The sequence below is a fragment of the Cicer arietinum genome, chromosome 2 (genome assembly GCF_000331145.2).
Source record: "Cicer arietinum cultivar CDC Frontier isolate Library 1 chromosome 2, Cicar.CDCFrontier_v2.0, whole genome shotgun sequence".
NCBI classification, from domain to species: Eukaryota; Viridiplantae; Streptophyta; class Magnoliopsida; order Fabales; family Fabaceae; genus Cicer; species Cicer arietinum.
This window is the reverse complement of record NC_021161.2, coordinates 31,406,120-31,424,565: the sequence shown is the minus strand read 5'-3', so window position 1 is coordinate 31,424,565 and position 18,446 is coordinate 31,406,120. Positions and strand designations below refer to the sequence as shown.

Genomic DNA, 18,446 nt, shown 5'->3' with positions numbered 1-18,446 from the left:
AGCAGGAAGACGCCCTCCCACAAATCCTATTTCATTCTCATCGCCTCCTCTTGATCCTACGGAACCCTTTGAAAAAATCCCAACACCAGAACATTCTCCACCACCACCAGAACGTTCTCCACCTCCTCCAGAACGTTCTCTAGAACATATCCCAACACCTTCCACCCTATTTGCTCAAACATCCGGCATCTCATCCTCAGCCATTCCCTCTTACTCTCAAGAAAGTACAAACTGAAAAACCAAGAACGTTAATCATTCTCCGTTTTCTGCACAGTGACAGCAACTATGTTTCTCTCTGTTTTGATCTGCAATTTATCTCCAACCTTCTCTAGCTACACTCAAGACAGAGAATGTACCATCCAAGATCAATGAAGAAACGTCAAGAGCACTTTCTAAGAAAGGACATAACTGCTTTAAATGCTAAACCATTAAAAGTCAAAAAGCTATTTCAAAGAAGGATTATTTTTATTCTGAAATAATGTTTCAGTCAAAAAGCAAAGTCTCTCCAACAGCTCTTGTACCTTCATTCAGTACATCTACAGCCTATAAATAGAAGGTCATTATCTCGATTCTAAGTAAGAAATTCTAGTGCTTCGAAATCCATAATCAATCACATACATACTTGAAATTCTGCAAAAACAGAGGCAAATCATACTCATTGATTTCTGCGAAACAGCTACTAATTCATATTCATATATTAGCTAGCGCAATTATCATTAGATCCTTTGTAAAGAATCAATTCTCAAACAAGAGTTGAGAAATTTCAGATTCTGTCAAAACAATCAAATTGTAAAATCTCAAACTATAAGAGTTTCTTTATAGTTTGTTTTAAGATTACTTTCTATCAAGGTTAGATAGGTGCTGGTATTGCTTTCTGGGTAGAAAGCCTTAGAGGTTGAAATAGATCAAGGCTGATCTAAGACTAAGGTGTTGTAAGTTCAAAAAAAAAGCTCTTTTACACTTAGTGGAAAATCTCACAGTGTGAGGGCTGGACGTAACCCACGTTGGGTGAACTAGGATAAAATCCCTGTGTGGTATTCTCTATCTTATCTCTCTATTTATTATACTGAATTAACTAAAACATAAACTGATTTTCTGTTTTCAACTAATCAAGGAACGTTCTCCGTTTTACTACTAAAACCAAGAACGTTCTCCGTTTTCTGTTTTCATAACCAAGATCAATCTTGAGTTATCTTCTCAAGTTTTTAACAGGAATTTTTAAAAGGTACATTTACAATTCAAACCCCCCTTTCTTGTAAATCGACATTGTTACTTCACATACATCTAAAATATCTTTTTTTACATAGCATTGACATATATGACAAAGTCTTGCAATTTACCCTTGTTTTGTAAGGCTTTACACCATTTAAAAATATGATTTGTTCAATTAGACTTAACATCCTAAGAAGAACAAAACTTCAAAGGTTTTACATCCTAGGAATACGTGAATTCTTTTTGGAAAGTCTATTTTTTTATGGTATCTTTGTGTTTTTTGTCTATGCCATTTTCCTCTTATTTTACCCTCATGTGTATTACAAATAAAATAACTTAAAGAATCGCATTTATTATATTCAAGAGGAGTCCCGAAAAATTGATTTATAAGTTTCTTTTTAGAAGATCAAATGATTATTAAGTAAAAAAAAAAAAATCAGTACTACATTCAGGGGGAGCTTTCTTTTAGATCTTATTTGGTGATGGAAAATTGTTCATTAATTGTATAGTTATCCTCTAACTGTATTTCTTTAATGTGAAGATTTAGTTAGAAGATAAAGATTTATATTAATGACTATTTATTTTAAGGTAGCATACATTACAAGTAATTTAGAGACAATAATTTCTAAACACAAAGAATATTATCACTTAATAAACAAGTAACTATGTTTACTATTAAAGCAAGTTATAATATAGAAATAAGTAGTATTGTGATATACATTTCGAGCCAAAACATTAAAGGCAAAAGGAATACAAGTCATTGTTATGGTATAAACTACATGTAATGATTTGAATGTTCTGCCTCTGATAAGTATATCAAGCAAAATGATCTCCTGTCTCTGATAAGTATGTCAAGCAAGATGGTCGCCTGCCTCTAATAAGTATGTCAAGCAAAATGATTGTTGTAACGCCCCGGATTTTGATCCAAGACATTACTTAAAAATATTTATTTTCTTTCAAAAACGGCTTAATTTTTTTTTTTTTTTAAAGTAGTTCATCATATAATAAATAAAATTTCTCTAGTAAATAGTTTAATTCCATTTTAAAAAAAAATACTACAATGCGATTTATCGGATATTATTATTTGTAAAGACAATTTATTAATTGTAGAAAATGTTCGCTCAAAAATAGAATAACTCAAGTTTTTCCTAGCAGAAGGACCCCGCCTCCGCATTTCTATTAAAAATCAACGATGAGAAATAAATAAACTTAAAAATTGTATCACAACGGTTTTATCACTACAAACATTATTATTATTATTTTATTAAAGTACCCCTTTTTCCCACGCGCGTGCGCCAAGCAAACGTCATTCATGCAACCCTTCAAGATCGTTAGTACCTAAATGTTGGTGTAAGGGGTCAGTTCATCCCACGGCAAAATTAGACCAAATAATAAGTTAACAACCATAAAATATAAATATAAAATCTTTTTGTAATAAAAGATTTAGAGAAAATGATTTTTATAATTCATAAGGTGTATCAAAAATTATAAAATATATCTAAACAACAAGTAGTAACTCACCTTAGAATAAATAATTATATAAAAATAATAATGGCAATAAAATGTATGCAAATTATGCATGTCCTAAACATACATGATCCGGATATAGCCAGCCACTAAGGCGTCCACACAGAAGTCACCCATACCAATGGGGAAAATTTAACCAGCCACTAAGGCGTCCACAAAGATGCATATGGTATGTCATGACAGTGATAATGATGTTCGAAATGTACAAATCGCTAGCCACTTAGGCAACCACAAGGAAAAATCATACACAAATAACCAGCCACTTAGGCAACCACAAAGAAAACTATTCATTAATGCATTCAAAAATCAATTTCCTCATATTGGTAAATGAAAAATAAACTTTTCATCAATTTCATCAAAACACGTATATTGTTCATAAAAGTCAAGTTCTAAAATTTAAATACTCAAGAATCAAGGATTAAAATTTAATACATCATAGTAAACATGTTAATGACTACATCATTATAAAAATCATAACTTTATAAGTAAGTACTCTAAAACATGTATGGCATTGAACGTTTTCACAACAAACATATTGATGAAGGTATGGTAATAAAATATAATTCTATAATTAATTTCATCAAAATAGAGATATTACTCAAAAGAAACAATCAAAGCATGATAGTTAATTTCTTTACGACGAAAATAAAATCGACATTTTTCTTTTAATACATCCAGACACCATATCAATATCTTACGAATCGCTAATTTAATATCTAACCTAACTCTGCATGGGGAAAAGCCCTTACCTTGGACGCTTTCCTTCCACGTACCACTATATAGCCCTCGAAAGTCTCACCAAGGTGAATAAAAGTTTATAGCTCCGATAAAAACTAGGGAATGTAAGGATGGTTGTTTGAGTGGCTTAGAAAATATTTGAGATGAATGTAGTGTTGGTAATGCGTGTGAGTGATTATGACTTATTTTCCTCTACTGTAAGTTTAATCGTGTCCTAAGAAGGAGAGGTGTATGTGACTAATAAAGGAGGCATAAAGCTGATCAGAGAGAATGAATAATTCTCTTCATTGAGTTTAATTGCACACATGAATAAGGAATTAAATTGGAATAATGCCATTCAATGACCAACCGTTAAGAATTAATTGGCATTCATGTATTTATTCTTGCTAGTTACACATTTGAATGGACACAATATAAATTAAATTTTATAAAATATAATTATAAAAATAGTAGTGTGAGTGATTAAATTTGACTTAGTCAAAATTGGCTTGGTCATTGTTCACTCTAAGACAAATATTTCTACGAGTTTTAATTAGTCAATAATAAAAATCCCAATAATAAATTATTTAATATGAAAATACTTTATCAAATAATTAAACATTCAAAGAATAATTATCTTACTATCGTCACACTAAATTAATAAAAGGATAAACAAAACTAATGATTTTAAATTAATTAATTAAAAAAAAGGGTGTTACAATACTTACCCCCTTAAAATAGTTTCGTCCTCGAAACTAAGAGGTCTCTAAAAGGTATGGGTAAAGCTCTCTTATCTTCTCTTCCAACTCCCAAGTAGCATCCCCAGTTGTCTGGTTCCAAATCACCTTAACCAACGGAATTTCCTTTCCCCTCAAATGTTTGGTAGTTCTGTCAGCGATGCTTATCGGTGGGACCTCGAAGGTAAAATTCTCCTTCAATTGAATATCATCTGGCGCAATAATATGGGATGGATCTGCAATGTACTTCCTCAATTGTGATACATGGAACACATCATGTAAATTAGCTAAATTCGGTGGTAAAGCAATTTGATACGCCACTGGACCCACACGTCGAAGAATTTGATATGGTCCAATAAACTTCGGAGTAAGCTTTTTAGACTTCAATGCCCTACCAACTCCAGTAGTAGGCGTCACTCTCACTCCGATCAAAAAGCTAGGGAATGTAAGGATGGTTGTTTGAGTGGCTTAGAAAATATTTGAGATGAATGTAGTGTTGGTAATGCGTGTGAGTGATTATGACTTATTTTCCTCTACTGTAAGTTTAATCGTGTCCTAAGAAGGAGAGGTGTATGTGACTAATAAAGGAGGCATAAAGCTGATCAGAGAGAATGAATAATTCTCTTCATTGAGTTTAATTGCACACATGAATAAGGAATTAAATTGGAATAATGCCATTCAATGACCAACCGTTAAGAATTAATTGGCATTCATGTATTTATTCTTACTAGTTACACATTTGAATGGACACAATATAAATTAAATTTTATAAAATATAATTATAAAATTAGTAGTGTGAGTGATTAATTTGACTTAGTCAAAATTGGCTTGGTCATTGTTCACTCTAAGACAAATATTTCTACGAGTTTTAATTAGTCAATAATAAAAATCCCAATAATAAATTATTTAATATGAAAATACTTTATCAAATAATTAAACATTCAAAGAATAATTATCTTACTATCGTCACACTAAATTAATAAAAGGATAAACAAAACTAATGATTTTAAATTAATTAATTAAAAAAAAGGGTGTTACAATTGTATGTCGATAATAAGTATGTCACGCAAAATGGTTGTCTGCCTTTGATAAGTATGTCAAGAAAAATGATTGTCTATCTCTGATAACTGTGACAAGCTTTATATCATCTAACTATGATAGAAAGTCAATGCTATGTCAAAAACACAACATCAAGTTATTCAATGCTCGGATGGAAGTAATCGCTCTGAATATGTTTATCATCTGAATATGTTTTATCATCTAGTCAATGCTCTAAATAGTCAAGGCCCTAAATAAGATAAATATGTTTATCATCTAGTCAGTATCTTGAATCTGTTAATTGTCGGAAAGTCTTTGTGACATCCTCTGACTGTAACATTCTTTGAGATGTGCCCTCTTAAATTGAAGATGCACATAATCAATCATTAAGATATATGTGGATACATTTTAAAGAGTTATATGCCTTGAATGGTGATTGAAGATCTCCAACAGTAACATTTTTAACTAACACTTCTTCTCTCTATTTAAAAAGAACTTATTCAATCAATCGAGTGTGGGAGAGAGAATGAAAGAAAAAAAAAAGCAATGTGTTAAAGAAAGAATGCTAAAAAAGCCAAGCACACATCAAACAAAAAGTATGAATGAAAATTCCTCTCAATAGAGAGTTATTTAGAATTGATGTAAATCATTCAAAGTGTTTTCATACACTTAAATTGATATAGGACTTCATATGTAACATCTTCCCAGAAACAAAATGTGTAACCATTTAGACACAAACTAGAACTGATGTAAATTAGCCCAATAGTGGAGAAAAAAAAAAATTCTCACCCCTAACAGGTTCCTAAAGAGGTAACACAACACCTATGAATCTCAATGGCAGGCTTACAGAATATTGAAAAAAGGTTCTAATGGTGACAACCTAGAGAGGCTAGAGAAGAATACTCAAAGCCAAGAGACATTGTAAATAATACTTATATGCTATTATTGAAATAATGGATTAAGTCATCGATTGTATTGAGACAAAATATCTCTGTAAGGGGAGGACTAGATTTAGCAACATTCAATTGTGAAATAGTATGAAAATATATGTGTTCCCTCTATCACTATGTTCTCTAAGGATACAGTCAACACGTACTATATCAGTAAAAACTTATTAACGATTTTTTTATTTATTTATGAAATTGTAGGGATTATAAAAAAAAAATAGAGGAAACAAAACTAAGATGACTCATAAATTGTAGGAATAAATCATCAATTTGATCCTGAACTATAGCTCTCTCTTCATATTGGTCCTTAAACTATTAAAATATGATTAGTTCCCTAAACTATAACTCAATCCATCTATTTAGTGGCTTTGTAAACTTTCATGTTTTGATGTTTGTCAATTTGACAATTTTTTATTATTTAGTCAGTAGACTATGAAAACAATTATATATAGGCTCTAAAGTATCAAGAAAAACTACAATTTAGTACCTCAACTACAATACACTACCAACTACTATTTCATATTCACGCATGATTAAAACTACTGCTAGTGCCCAGACATAATGTAAATGAATAAATCAACCAATTAAATTTTGCTTAAACTAGTATGGAAAAAGAAATATCAATAAATCAATAAATCAAAAAAAGTTATGCAACCTAGAAAAGTTCGTTGAACTTGTAGAGAGAAAAATATAAGAAAGGGTGATTTAAATTGTATTTTGTTTCAAAAACTTAATTTAAAAATTGTTATGCTGAAAATAGGAATGAGTAAATAAATAGATAAAGAGAGATAAGGGAAGAAGCACAAGTCAATTTATCCTAGTTCACTCACTACCAACAAGGTAGCTACGTCCAGTCCCTTCACACAAAACGATTTAATCCACCACTCACCAAATATAATTACATGTTCATTGAACACCTTCTAATCAATTGACTATGTTCAAGATTTCTCAACCTTCTAGATTAGTATGGTCATATTGTTGATGACAGTAGCCGCTACTGGACCAAGTTACAAAGTGTTTAGATTAGGCTTGGAACTGATTCTCACACAAGAGTGTTTACACATATTTTTTTTATCAGAAGATTTCTAAGGTTTCTTAGCATCTAGAGCTAATACAAGAGTTGTTCAACTGTTTGTAATGAAGAAATGCTTATCTTTTTTTTTCTTGTTTTTTGTTATTGTTTTCTTAGTGACGATCACAAATCCTTTTATAGAGTATCAATTAGTCCATTAGGGCTTTTAAGCATTTCTATAATTGCATGAATAAATGTGTGAATTAATAGCTCGTAACAAATCTTCAAAGATTATGAATCAACATTAAACGTTTGTCCAAATATTTCTTCATAATTGATTCAACATATCTTGACGAAAAAGGCATGATAACACTATCAGAGGATGCTACATGCTTCTACAGTCAGAGAATAAGTCTTTTATGATGAGTAGAGCTAGTTGGAGCATATACTACTCATCAAAGCGTTGACTTTAACTAGAGTGTTAACTTTATCAAAGTGTTGACTTTATTCAAAGTCTTGACTTTATCAGAGGTCAAACAATATGCCATGATTATTATACGCATAATTATCAGAGTGGACTTGTATTAGAAGATTCAGTAAAGGTGCGTTGAGAATGAACTTTCAAGAATCATTTATACTTAACCAGATGTAATAGATTATTGCTACAATGGCTTTGTTTAGCTTGTTTATTCATCGAAGGATGCAACATAAAAACGTTTAATTCTCATGACAAGAGTCTGCACACTTAAATAAATTACTAGCACAATAAATTGTTCCCACAATATAAGTTATGTTATCATCAAAACAATTAAGAGTCATTGTTCTTCAAACCAATTTGGTTCTAAGAAAACTAAGGTTTCAAATAGAAAGGTGAGATATGCAGATCGATGTTTACCTTAACAAAAATACTAAAGAATGGTTGATGTACTATTTTAGTTGGTTTATTGATTTTATGTGTTTATTGTTTTTACTCATTTAGTTGATGAACTAAATTGCTTGATATTATACATTATAGGATTCAATAAATTTTTAGTCCCTATAAATATAACATTTCATTTGTAGTCCCTCTAAATTTTGTTCTAAAAACAATGGTCCCTTAAATATTTACAATTAACAGTTTTGGTCCCTATTTTTTATGCAACTCATGTGTATCATTCTAATTTTTGAATGACTTTTTGCAGACATGTTTAGAACATTATAGGAATCTCTTCTACAAAAATTTAGAACTGTTTAACAAAAGATTAATTAAATATGAATTTTGAAGTGCTAAAAATTTACAAAATTTTATTTAATTCATCCGCTATTAGAAAAATCTAAATTTTTGTGAGAAAAATTCTTATAATATTTTAAATATACATGCAAAAAATATTCAATAATTCAAACGATAGACATGATTTGATTTAAAAGCACCAAAATTATGACAAAAAATATTTGAGGGACTATTATTTGAAGAAAAATTTTAGAAGAACTAAAAATAAAATATTGCATATTTATAAGAACCAAAAACTTATTTAATCCTACATTATATATTGATTTATATTTTTTTAGTTTAAGGTGGAGTTTTAAATTACGTACCACATCACATGATACAACCGTAATATTTTGATTGTTGTTATGTATGCATCACAATAGCGACAACGTCCGCAATTTTAGTGACCTTATCTGCATATTTTGGTTGTGGTTATGTATGCATCACAATATTGACAACGTCTATAATCTTAGTGACCTTATCTGCGATCATAACTCCAATTTAAAATCATGGTTTAAGAATTAAACAATAAAAAATAGACAGATATCCTAATGCGAAAATTGATAGATGGACTAAACAGTTGGATTGAGAATAGTTGAAAGATTCAATTGATGATTTATACTAAGGCTCTATTTAATAAAATTAAGCTATAAACTAGTTGATATTTGAAAAATTAGTTGATAGTGGACAACTCAAATATAAATGGATAAAAATATGAGAAAATAGAATAAATAGAATTAATAAAACGTGGATTTGAGAAAAGAGATGGTAAAAGAAGTCGTCACAATCAAGATGATTGATAAGTCAAGACGAATCGTCATAGTGATAAAGAAGTCATTGATAAAATTCAAATATGTTAAATCCAAGAACTCAAAGAGGATAAAATCTCACTCACAATTATCAAAGAGAAATATTTTATTTCATCAAAATCTAAGTTTTTTACATATGTGAATGCGAGGCACATATAAATAGGAGTCATGGTTGTTTGGCATGAGAAAGAAAAATCACACTAAACTTACATTAATCCTTGTAGCTACAATAACTTTTTTAATAATTGTCTTGTCTAGTTTTAATTAGAAAGTAGTTACAAAACAATCAAAGGAAAACCAATGACATTTTTTTAGCAACCCTTTATGGTTATTTATTTTATTTAGTTATTATTCTAATGAACCCCATAAAACAATAAAAATACCACAACTTTGTGGCAAACTTCCAGCCCGTTTTTGACGATTATAGAAGTTGAATTTGATCTTGAATCTAAAAGATAAATTATAGATAATTCTTTAGACTTTCTAACGAATTAAAGATCACTTCAATCTACCATCTAGAGCTCTACGTATCCAAAATAAGACAGACAAATCATCACTTACGAAAATTACGTTTTCAACCAAAATTAATTATTTTTTTTTTACTCCATTATAGAATCAATTTTACCTGTAAAGAGATATCATTTTAGAATCTCATCAATAATCTCATCAAGATAGCACATAACAAATAGTTTATAACTGAAAATTAACAAACTAAAATGAAAATGTTTAATAAATTTAGATTTTGTAAAAACAAAATAACGTAAAAGTACATATTATTTTTTGAGTACAACATAGTTATTTAATTTTAAATATTTTTTGGCAGAATTTTTTAACGCAACGGGGAAATATAAGTTAGCCTGAACGTGTCAGTAGTTGGACGTAAGTGAGCGGATAGTGAGTTTATTTTACGAAACAGAAAAAATAATAAAACTAACAAAAAGTAAAAAATGAAAAAATATAAAATAATATTGCAAAATAAACTACAAATTTAATCAAACAAACTTATAAACTAATTCATTAAAAGGTAAAATAACTTATCGGTATTGCCAGATAAACAGTAAATTATAGGAAAATAAAATATTCACATTATAATCGGCTATCATGAAAGTTATACTTCTATTATTAATTATGACTCAAATAAAAACTCTATTATTAGGCACAATATTCTTGCCGACATGGTTCTAAACCACCAATGGACTGCCCACACTTAGCAACTAGTCCCTTCATCTCTCGCATGAGCATTGCATTGAGGAATTAAATCTTAAAAAGTTAAATATTTTATGAACAATGTAATTAATAAAAATTGTAATAAAATGTATCGTAGAATTAAGTTTTTTTTGTTTTAATTTAAATTTAAATTTAACCATATTTTTAACTAAATTACTTATATATTTTTTTACGTGTTGCAATTTGTATAAAAAATTAGTGTAGATTGTAGACCACGTGTGCAGCGGTTTATAGAAACAATGACCCATACAATATGATTGAGATCTTTCTTTTTTTTTTTTGTTTCGGTTATTTAATTTATTAGCCGATAAATCAGGATAACACGTGACGTGGCGAATCGACAAAATGCCCATATAGTAACATGCCAACGTGGTTTGGGAGTGGGACACCCATTTTGACTTTAGCAACACCTATGCACGATTATGCTGTCCCCTTTATGATGCGTTTCCCATTTTTCTCACATGATAAAACAGACCAAAGAGTATTGTTTTGATCAGTACAGCAAAGAGTGTCTGTAAGTGAGAAAATAACAATGTCGACTCTGAGTGTCCCTCACCCTATTCCCCCTGTTGCCGATGACTGTGAACAGCTCCGCAAAGCCTTTTCAGGTTAGTCTCTATTTTTAAATTCATCTTTCAAGATCTGTATTTAATAGGATGATCCATGTAACTTAGTTTTTTTAAGCATATTATTTAGTACCGTATTTTTATTTTACTTCCTTTGTTAGTCATTTGATGGTTCGATCTGTGCATTTTTGCAATGGTCCGGATTCACTACTTTAACTGCATCACACATCTCGATCGTTGATTGTTGATTAAAGATCAGACGACTCAGATTTACATATTCACTATTTAGTTTTAAATAATCTCTGCCATTTGATATAGATAGAACAATTGAGATCAGTAACTTCTTAACGCAGTTACTGCAAACTGCAAAGATTATGATTCGCTGTTTTCATTTCTTTTGTTGTCAGAATATTGTAGTTCAATTTATTCAATTATTATGATTTACCTTGTTATTTTGAAAATCATCATGTTGATGTACTGTTTTTGTATTTTTGTTTGAGGGTCGGGTGTTATGTTTCGTTTCAGAGCAGAACATGTTTCTGGTTCCAATGGAATTGATTTGGGTTGACTTTCCAATTAATCTTATTTTGATTATTGATTGTATAGGTTGGGGAACCAATGAAGGACTGATTGTATCGATCTTGGGTCATCGGAATGCTAGTCAAAGGAAGATTATCCGAGAAACTTATGCTGAGACTTATGGAGAAGATCTTCTTAAGGCCTTGAATAAGGAGCTTACCAGTGACTTTGAGGTATGTTAAGGGATAGAGTTTTTATTTCTTTCATTTTTATTTTCATACGCGAGTATGAAACATTGACATAAACACCTGTTATGATATTGACACGTAGGAACTAGTAATAATTTGATAAAATATAATTGATTGAATGTGATCAAATGTGTCTGGGTTGGTGGCAGATATTGTCCTCTTGTGACACCAGACATATCTTCAATCTGGAGTATTGGTGCTACATAGGTGGCCAAAATGTTTTATTAATGAAAAGTTATAGTAATAAAAACTGTTCTAAAACAGGAATAATATTGTGTGCGTATCTTCTTTTTTTTTTTTTGGGCTGCATGAAATTGATATGCATTTTTAATTTTCTCCTTATCAGAGGCTGGTTCATCTATGGACACTTGAAACTGCTGAGCGTGATGCTTTTTTGGCAAACGAAGCAACTAAAAGATGGACATCAAGCAATCAGGTTCTGGTGGAAATAGCTTGCACTAGATCTTCTGATCAATTGTTTGCTGCAAGGAAGGCTTATCATGCTCTTCATAAGAAATCTCTTGAGGAAGATGTTGCTCATCACACAACCGCTGACTTCCGTAAGGTACTGATTCCTGAGCATCAACCTGTTATAAGCAAACATTTATGACTATTATTCCACATATCAGATCTTGGCTTGTAAATGGCATCAATGAATATGGGCTCTCAAGATTGATTTCTGTATAAAAGACATGGTTAGGAAATAGGAGCTAAGTTGTATATTGACATTAAATAGTAATAGTTCTTGTTCTTTTGTTTTTTACCTGATCATGTGCAATGTTCTGATCAATTTTTGGTCAATTAGATTACTGATACAAATAGGCCTTATGTTGGACCTTCTGTTGCTGAAGGCAGGACTAAACGTAACATGACATCCCCTGCACGGACTATATTAAATATTAAATAAGTGTATTATTTTCCAGTTTTATTTAGCAGTTACTTCGCAGTTTTTTTAGTTAAAAAGGATTGAGGAAAACTGTCTCATTCTAATTGTCGATCAGCAGTTAATGGGGTTTGTATTTGTAACAAAAATCACGAAATGAACAGTTAAGAAATTATTCAGCAAAAATTCTAGTCTTTCCCCTTTTCTAAGGAGACCTATTCCTTCTCTAATTGGAATAATTGCTACGACCATAATTTCCCTTTTATCAATTACTTAATGGTATTTTAGAGGATTGTGCTTTAGAATAAGATCAATGTGTGTTAGTGATATAAATTTTATAACAGGCATTGTTGATTGCACAGAACTAATGAGGTTCGATTTGTTATGTCTCTAAATTGACTTGTGATTTGCTCTCTATGTTTTTTTATGGTTATATTCCAATTACATGTTTTTTAGCCCTTCCTTCTGTCAGCAACAATTTTGACCAAATGCAGGATCATACTTTGATAAACTTGAACTAAAGTTTTAATTTGTATTGAGATAATGAATAATTTAGAGCTATATTTGTGATTTTAGTTTTTTGTGTCACTCAAAATGTCAAATTTTGCTTGTTTTTGTTTGTCTAGCTCCTATTACCTCTGGTTAGTTCATATCGATATGAGGGAGATGAAGTCAACTTGACTCTAGCAAAAGCTGAGGCAAAAATATTGCACGAGAAAATTTCAAATAAGGCTTACAATGACGATGATCTCATCAGGATTTTTGCCACAAGGAGCAAAGCCCAAGTTAATGCTACTTTGAATCACTACAAGGATGTATTTGGAAACGATATCAACAAGGTTAGTATACTAGTTGTTCTCATATTGCATTCAAATCCCTACATGTGTCCTAATTTCCTTCTTTCAACACACTTTTGTGGCTTCTTAAATATGTCAAAAAGATACCTCGTGCATTTGAATTGTGTGCCCAACACCTTTGGAGTCTTTGTTTTATCAGCCAATTTTAGTTTATTAGTTATTATGTTAGTATTTTCTTCTTCATCGGCATTTAAAATCCAGTCTTTTAACTCCTCCGACTCCTTTAACCCTTAACTCAAACCAGTTGAGCTACCAGCATGTTTTTCTTGTTCATGAAAACTGATTAGAGTAACGATATTAATTTGTGAACCAATGTGCTAGGACCTGAAAGCTGAACCAACAGATGAGTTCCTGTCTTTACTAAGATCGACTGTCAAGTGCTTGACTCGTCCCGAGAGGTACTTTGAGAAGGTAGTTCGTCTGTCTATCAACAAGCGAGGAACAGATGAAGGAGCTCTTACAAGAGTGGTGGCAACAAGAGCTGAGATTGATTTGAAAATTATAGCAGATGAGTATCAAAGGAGGAACAGTGTCCCTCTTGATCGTGCCATTGTCAAGGACACCACTGGTGACTATGAGAAAATGCTTTTGGCAATTTTAGGACATGATGATGCTTGAGATAAATGCTTGTGTGTGTTTTCTCTTTTGAGAGAGGTACTTATATATGTGCTTTTACAAGTTGTGTTTTCAGCATGTTTGTCTTTCCTATGTTTTATTATATGATTTTGGAAGCGTTTAGAATTTGATTGAGTGTTAATCAAACTTTGAATAACTAATCATGGAATGTATTAGTGATTAGCTTTTATGAATTACGATAGCGACCCTATGGTTACTTTTCTATGTTAAATATATATTTATATAGACAATATATGGTTGTGTTGGGGTTAGCATTTGTTTCCTAAACGGATTTGTTACCAATCACTACACCGAAAAGACAACACTTTTTTAAGCATTAGATAGTATTTACAAGCACCATTTATTTCAACACTATCAAAGGTATGGATAACTTTTTTTTTAAAAAAAGATTGCTATTTAATGTAACTTATAAGAGTGAGTTTTAAATGTAAGCACCGTCTAATGTAACCTAAAACAATATTTTTTAAATGTAAGTGTTGTCTAATATAACGTATAACATTGCTTCCTCTTATAAAGCGTTGTAAAAGGTCAGCCACTTAGAGCATCTACAATGGGAGTGAAAATGAGTTCGTCCATCAGTGTGTAATTACTTAACTTTCAGTTTTTTGTAGGTTCACTGTTGGAGTTGTGCCAATGTGTCATCACGGTACTGTCAGGAAGGAACGGTGCTTCATAGCAGTTATTTTATTTTATTTTTTTTTTCTATCTACTTTCACAATTTAATAATAATATAATTATAACCGCTACCTTTTATTAATTTATTACTAATAATAAATTTATCATTTTTTATTAATTTATAGCCGTTAACTTCTTTTTAATTTATTAAATAATAATAATTTTGTAACCATTAGCTTTTTTTTAGTTAATATACCACCGTTAGCCTTTTTTTCTTCTTTAATTACGATTGTTAACTCATTAATAGAAACAATTTGTTACTCATACTTTTTCTTCACAATTTTGTTACAGAAGTTTATTAAAGATTTTATTAAAGTACTTTTTTATTTATTTTTCCATTTAAATTAATATTTTAAGTTATAATAAAATTAAATATTAATGTATAAATTAAAGTAATGGAATATAATATGATTTTTTAAAAGTTAAACTGTAAAAAATGAATGAGTTGATTTAAGGTGACGTGGCATAGTAGAACTTGAATCATGTTGAGTTCACCGTTGGAGTAGAAAATGAGTGAATTGCTTCAAGATGATGTGGCACAGTGGACCGCATCTAAAGAACTCATATTGAGTTCACCGTTGTAGATGCTTTTAACAACTATTTACACATAAGCACACTCATATATATATATTTATACGGAATGTTTTCATTGTGAATTAACTATATCATTATTACTATATTCTTCTTATAATTTTGTTTCTTATTAATTTTTTATTTGTATAATTATGTTATATATGATAAATTCCAAAAGAATTTAAGAACGAAGAATCTTGAAAGATTGCAAGGGTTGAAGAAATAAACCTTTATACCCATGATTGTAACAAATAAGATCTATTTGATCTTACTATAATTTGGAACAAAGAAAATTAAGAGAAAGTTATGTATGTCCCTTGATTATGTTCTTGAAGTAGCAAAAGATTTATCAAATACAAAAGATTTGCGGTTGAGTTCCTGAAAAATAACACATTTAGACCATGGTTGAAATATATAAAATCTATTAATCTTGTGATTGATTTAAAAGAAAGGAAAATAATAGAAAATACGTATATTTATGTGTCACTAAAATATATTCTTGATATAGCAAAATTGAGAAAAATATTTTCAAGGATATTTTAAAAGATTGATTACAAATTCTTATTGAACAAAAGAGAAATTATTGATTAAAAATGTGAAAGACCACATGATATTTTGAACTATATTCCTTGAAGTGAATGATTCATGCTAATCTAGTATAACCATTGTTGTGGTTATGATAATTGATATAGTAGAGATTATTATTTGTGGTATTGATGAGTTACATGTGAATGTGATAAAAATTTCATGAGTCTTTATTACTCTTTATAGTGGTGTAGTAATTTTTAATAAATACAACGATGTACTAATTCACATGAATGATGGAGAAATTTTAACTCCTTTAAGTATAATTTCTCTTATATGTTTGGAATTCTAAGATAATATTTGGTTGAGAGGAATAATAATAAGATTCATATAATTTTTGGAATAAATCATACCTAACAAATTTTAAATGTAATCATTCCAAATATTTTTCTAATATTATATTTTTGTTATGTGTACTTGGAAATTTTTGTATATAATCTATAAATATTTGACTCTAATTAAATTTGAGAATGGTACACTATTATTTTTAAATGATATATTATCAATATTTCAATTAAATTTTTTTTTGTGAATTTGACTTGTCTGATTTCAAATTATTTTATGAAATCTATAAATATTTTGTTGTATTTAATGAGAATCGTTTACTATTTTAAATCAAGCATGTAAAATTTTAATTTATAGTAGTAACATGATGTAAAAGATTTTTTTTCAATTAAAGTGTTACGATTGTGGAATTATGTAAACTTAATTTTCTGATTCTCGTGTCAAATATTATTGATTTGAATTATTGACTTTGGTTTTTATTATAATTCTCATTTGTAAAATATTATAAATTCATTTGAACTATTCTTAAGTCAATTTAAATTGTACTCGTAATTGTCTTTTTAGGTTAATATCTTAAACCATCATTTCGTTTTTGTTGGATATGAATTAACTTCAAATTTTTATTATGAAAATTATTTAAGTAATGTTGATTTTACGTATAAATTGGAGTACTATTTGATATATGTATAGTAATGCATAAAGTGATTTTTTTTTTAAATGTAAAAAAAAGTTGTAATAGTCAAGCTTTTAAAACTTAAATTACTTATATCAAAATTACTTTTGTTTTAACCTATACGAAACAAACTATCAACATCATTTGGATGTAAAATGTTTTTTGAGTAAATCATTCATTTATTTGTAAAAATTTGAAATATACACTCCAATTACTTTCTCTAAACAACTCCTACTACATGTTATTAAATTTAAAAAAAGAAATTACATATAGGACAAAAAAGTAATAAATCTCCCAATTATTATTATCTAGAATTCGAACATACATTATCCATACAGAATGTTTCTGCAAGCAGAACATCCAGGAGAATGTACACAATCTACAAAGTTTCATACTTCAGGATGTATCACACACAATACATCAAACTGAATAATACAAAATAAAATTAAAAAAAACACACATAAACGTACATACAACATAAACTAGCTAAAAGTTACAACTAAAACACAAATGAAGTCTAATTAGGAGATTAGATATAAAGAACAACAACAAATATATTCTTCCAATAAAGTAATGAGAATTCGTTAAACTTCACTTTTTAAGAAGGCCTTTTGAGAAAATCCTCTTGCAATATGGGCTGGTACGCAAGATTTTGTGGGCTTTAACAGCTTCAACCAGAGATGCATGCACAGATCCCTATCAGAAAACAAGTTATTCAATCAATTTAAAATTAAAATTAACACAACTTTCTCATAAATTGATCACTTTTTAAGGAGTACAAAAACGAAAAATAGTTCATACTGTGGTTAGTTCGAGAGCTTTTTGAACAACATAGTTGGCATATGGGTCTTGGAGCATCTGCTCAAAATGAGAAACAGAGAGCAATTCTTGAACTATCCTTGCTCTAGTCTCCGCAATATATGTGAGGCACTTTTCAACCACATGGCTACTAAACTTTTGCATGGAGAGGCTTACATAGTTTCCTTTGAACTGATTAGTCAATTTAACTATGGCACTTGGATACTGCATCTCTATGATAAACTGCACAACATAATTTCTGGAAAAAACAATGGTTGGAAGTGTTATCTTTATGTGATACAATATAAAGATTATAACTATTTGCATACTTTTAAAATGAGTTGCTATATAATTTACAATATTTTGGCAAGCTTTATTGAAATCATGCATCTACAAAGTCTATTGTTGTCAAAAAAGTTGAAAATTTGAACCTCAACTTCAACTGATCTACCAAATTGAAACTCTCTAATCCATTTTTTAAAAACGATTGGCATTATCACTAAACTAACATCAATAAGTATCAAAGGTGAAACAATATTATCAATTTGGAATATCACTAATCACTGCTATATTAAACTTCCTTTGTTGTGAACACAAACGAAAAAAGATAATTACCCATATGCATCTTGAGCAAGAAAGAAGCCATTTTTGCATACTTCTTTAACCAGCTTAT

The 18,446-nt window shown here is 29.7% G+C and overlaps 3 protein-coding genes across 3 annotated transcripts in view; 1 reads left to right on the top strand and 2 right to left on the bottom strand.

Moving 5' to 3' along the window:
* Nucleotides 1-4,211: 4,211 nt before the first annotated feature.
* On the bottom strand, nucleotides 4,212-10,868 carry LOC101508343 (uncharacterized). Its single transcript, XM_004516125.1, has 2 exons — nucleotides 10,798-10,868; nucleotides 4,212-4,629 (listed from the first exon to the last, which is right to left on the bottom strand). The coding sequence occupies exons 1-2, from the start codon at nucleotides 10,866-10,868 to the stop codon at nucleotides 4,212-4,214; spliced, it is 489 nt and encodes a 162-aa protein (XP_004516182.1).
* A 1-nt stretch (nucleotide 10,869) lies between these two features.
* On the top strand, nucleotides 10,870-14,425 carry LOC101505987 (annexin D1). The gene is made up of 5 exons (NM_001364835.1): nucleotides 10,870-11,083; nucleotides 11,648-11,793; nucleotides 12,155-12,373; nucleotides 13,318-13,530; nucleotides 13,870-14,425. The coding sequence occupies exons 1-5, from the start codon at nucleotides 11,008-11,010 to the stop codon at nucleotides 14,164-14,166; spliced, it is 951 nt and encodes a 316-aa protein (NP_001351764.1). The 5' UTR covers nucleotides 10,870-11,007; the 3' UTR covers nucleotides 14,167-14,425.
* A 2,833-nt stretch (nucleotides 14,426-17,258) lies between these two features.
* LOC101506733 (putative pumilio homolog 7, chloroplastic) overlaps nucleotides 17,259-18,446 on the bottom strand; it is a 4,104-nt gene continuing 2,916 nt past the window's right edge. Inside the window, exons 4-6 of the mRNA XM_073365085.1 lie at nucleotides 18,389-18,446; nucleotides 17,777-18,032; nucleotides 17,259-17,671 (exon numbers count right to left, since the gene is read on the bottom strand). The exon at nucleotides 18,389-18,446 is cut by the window's right edge and continues 7 nt beyond it. Coding sequence (XP_073221186.1) covers nucleotides 17,567-17,671; nucleotides 17,777-18,032; nucleotides 18,389-18,446 — 419 coding nt within the window. The 3' untranslated portion in view covers nucleotides 17,259-17,566. The remainder of the gene's footprint in view (nucleotides 17,672-17,776; nucleotides 18,033-18,388) is intronic.

Coding starts and splice junctions, on each gene's coding strand:
- LOC101508343 (XM_004516125.1), bottom strand. CDS start 10,868: ATGGGTGTCCCACTCCCAAACCACGTTGGCATGTTACTATATGGGCAT. Junction 4,630..10,797: donor GTCGATTCGCCACGTCACGT/GTTATCCTGATT, acceptor TACATTCCCTAG/CTTTTTGATCGGAGTGAGAG.
- LOC101505987 (NM_001364835.1), top strand. CDS start 11,008: ATGTCGACTCTGAGTGTCCCTCACCCTATTCCCCCTGTTGCCGATGAC. Junction 11,794..12,154: donor AGCTTACCAGTGACTTTGAG/GTATGTTAAGGG, acceptor TCTCCTTATCAG/AGGCTGGTTCATCTATGGAC. Junction 12,374..13,317: donor CAACCGCTGACTTCCGTAAG/GTACTGATTCCT, acceptor TTGTTTGTCTAG/CTCCTATTACCTCTGGTTAG.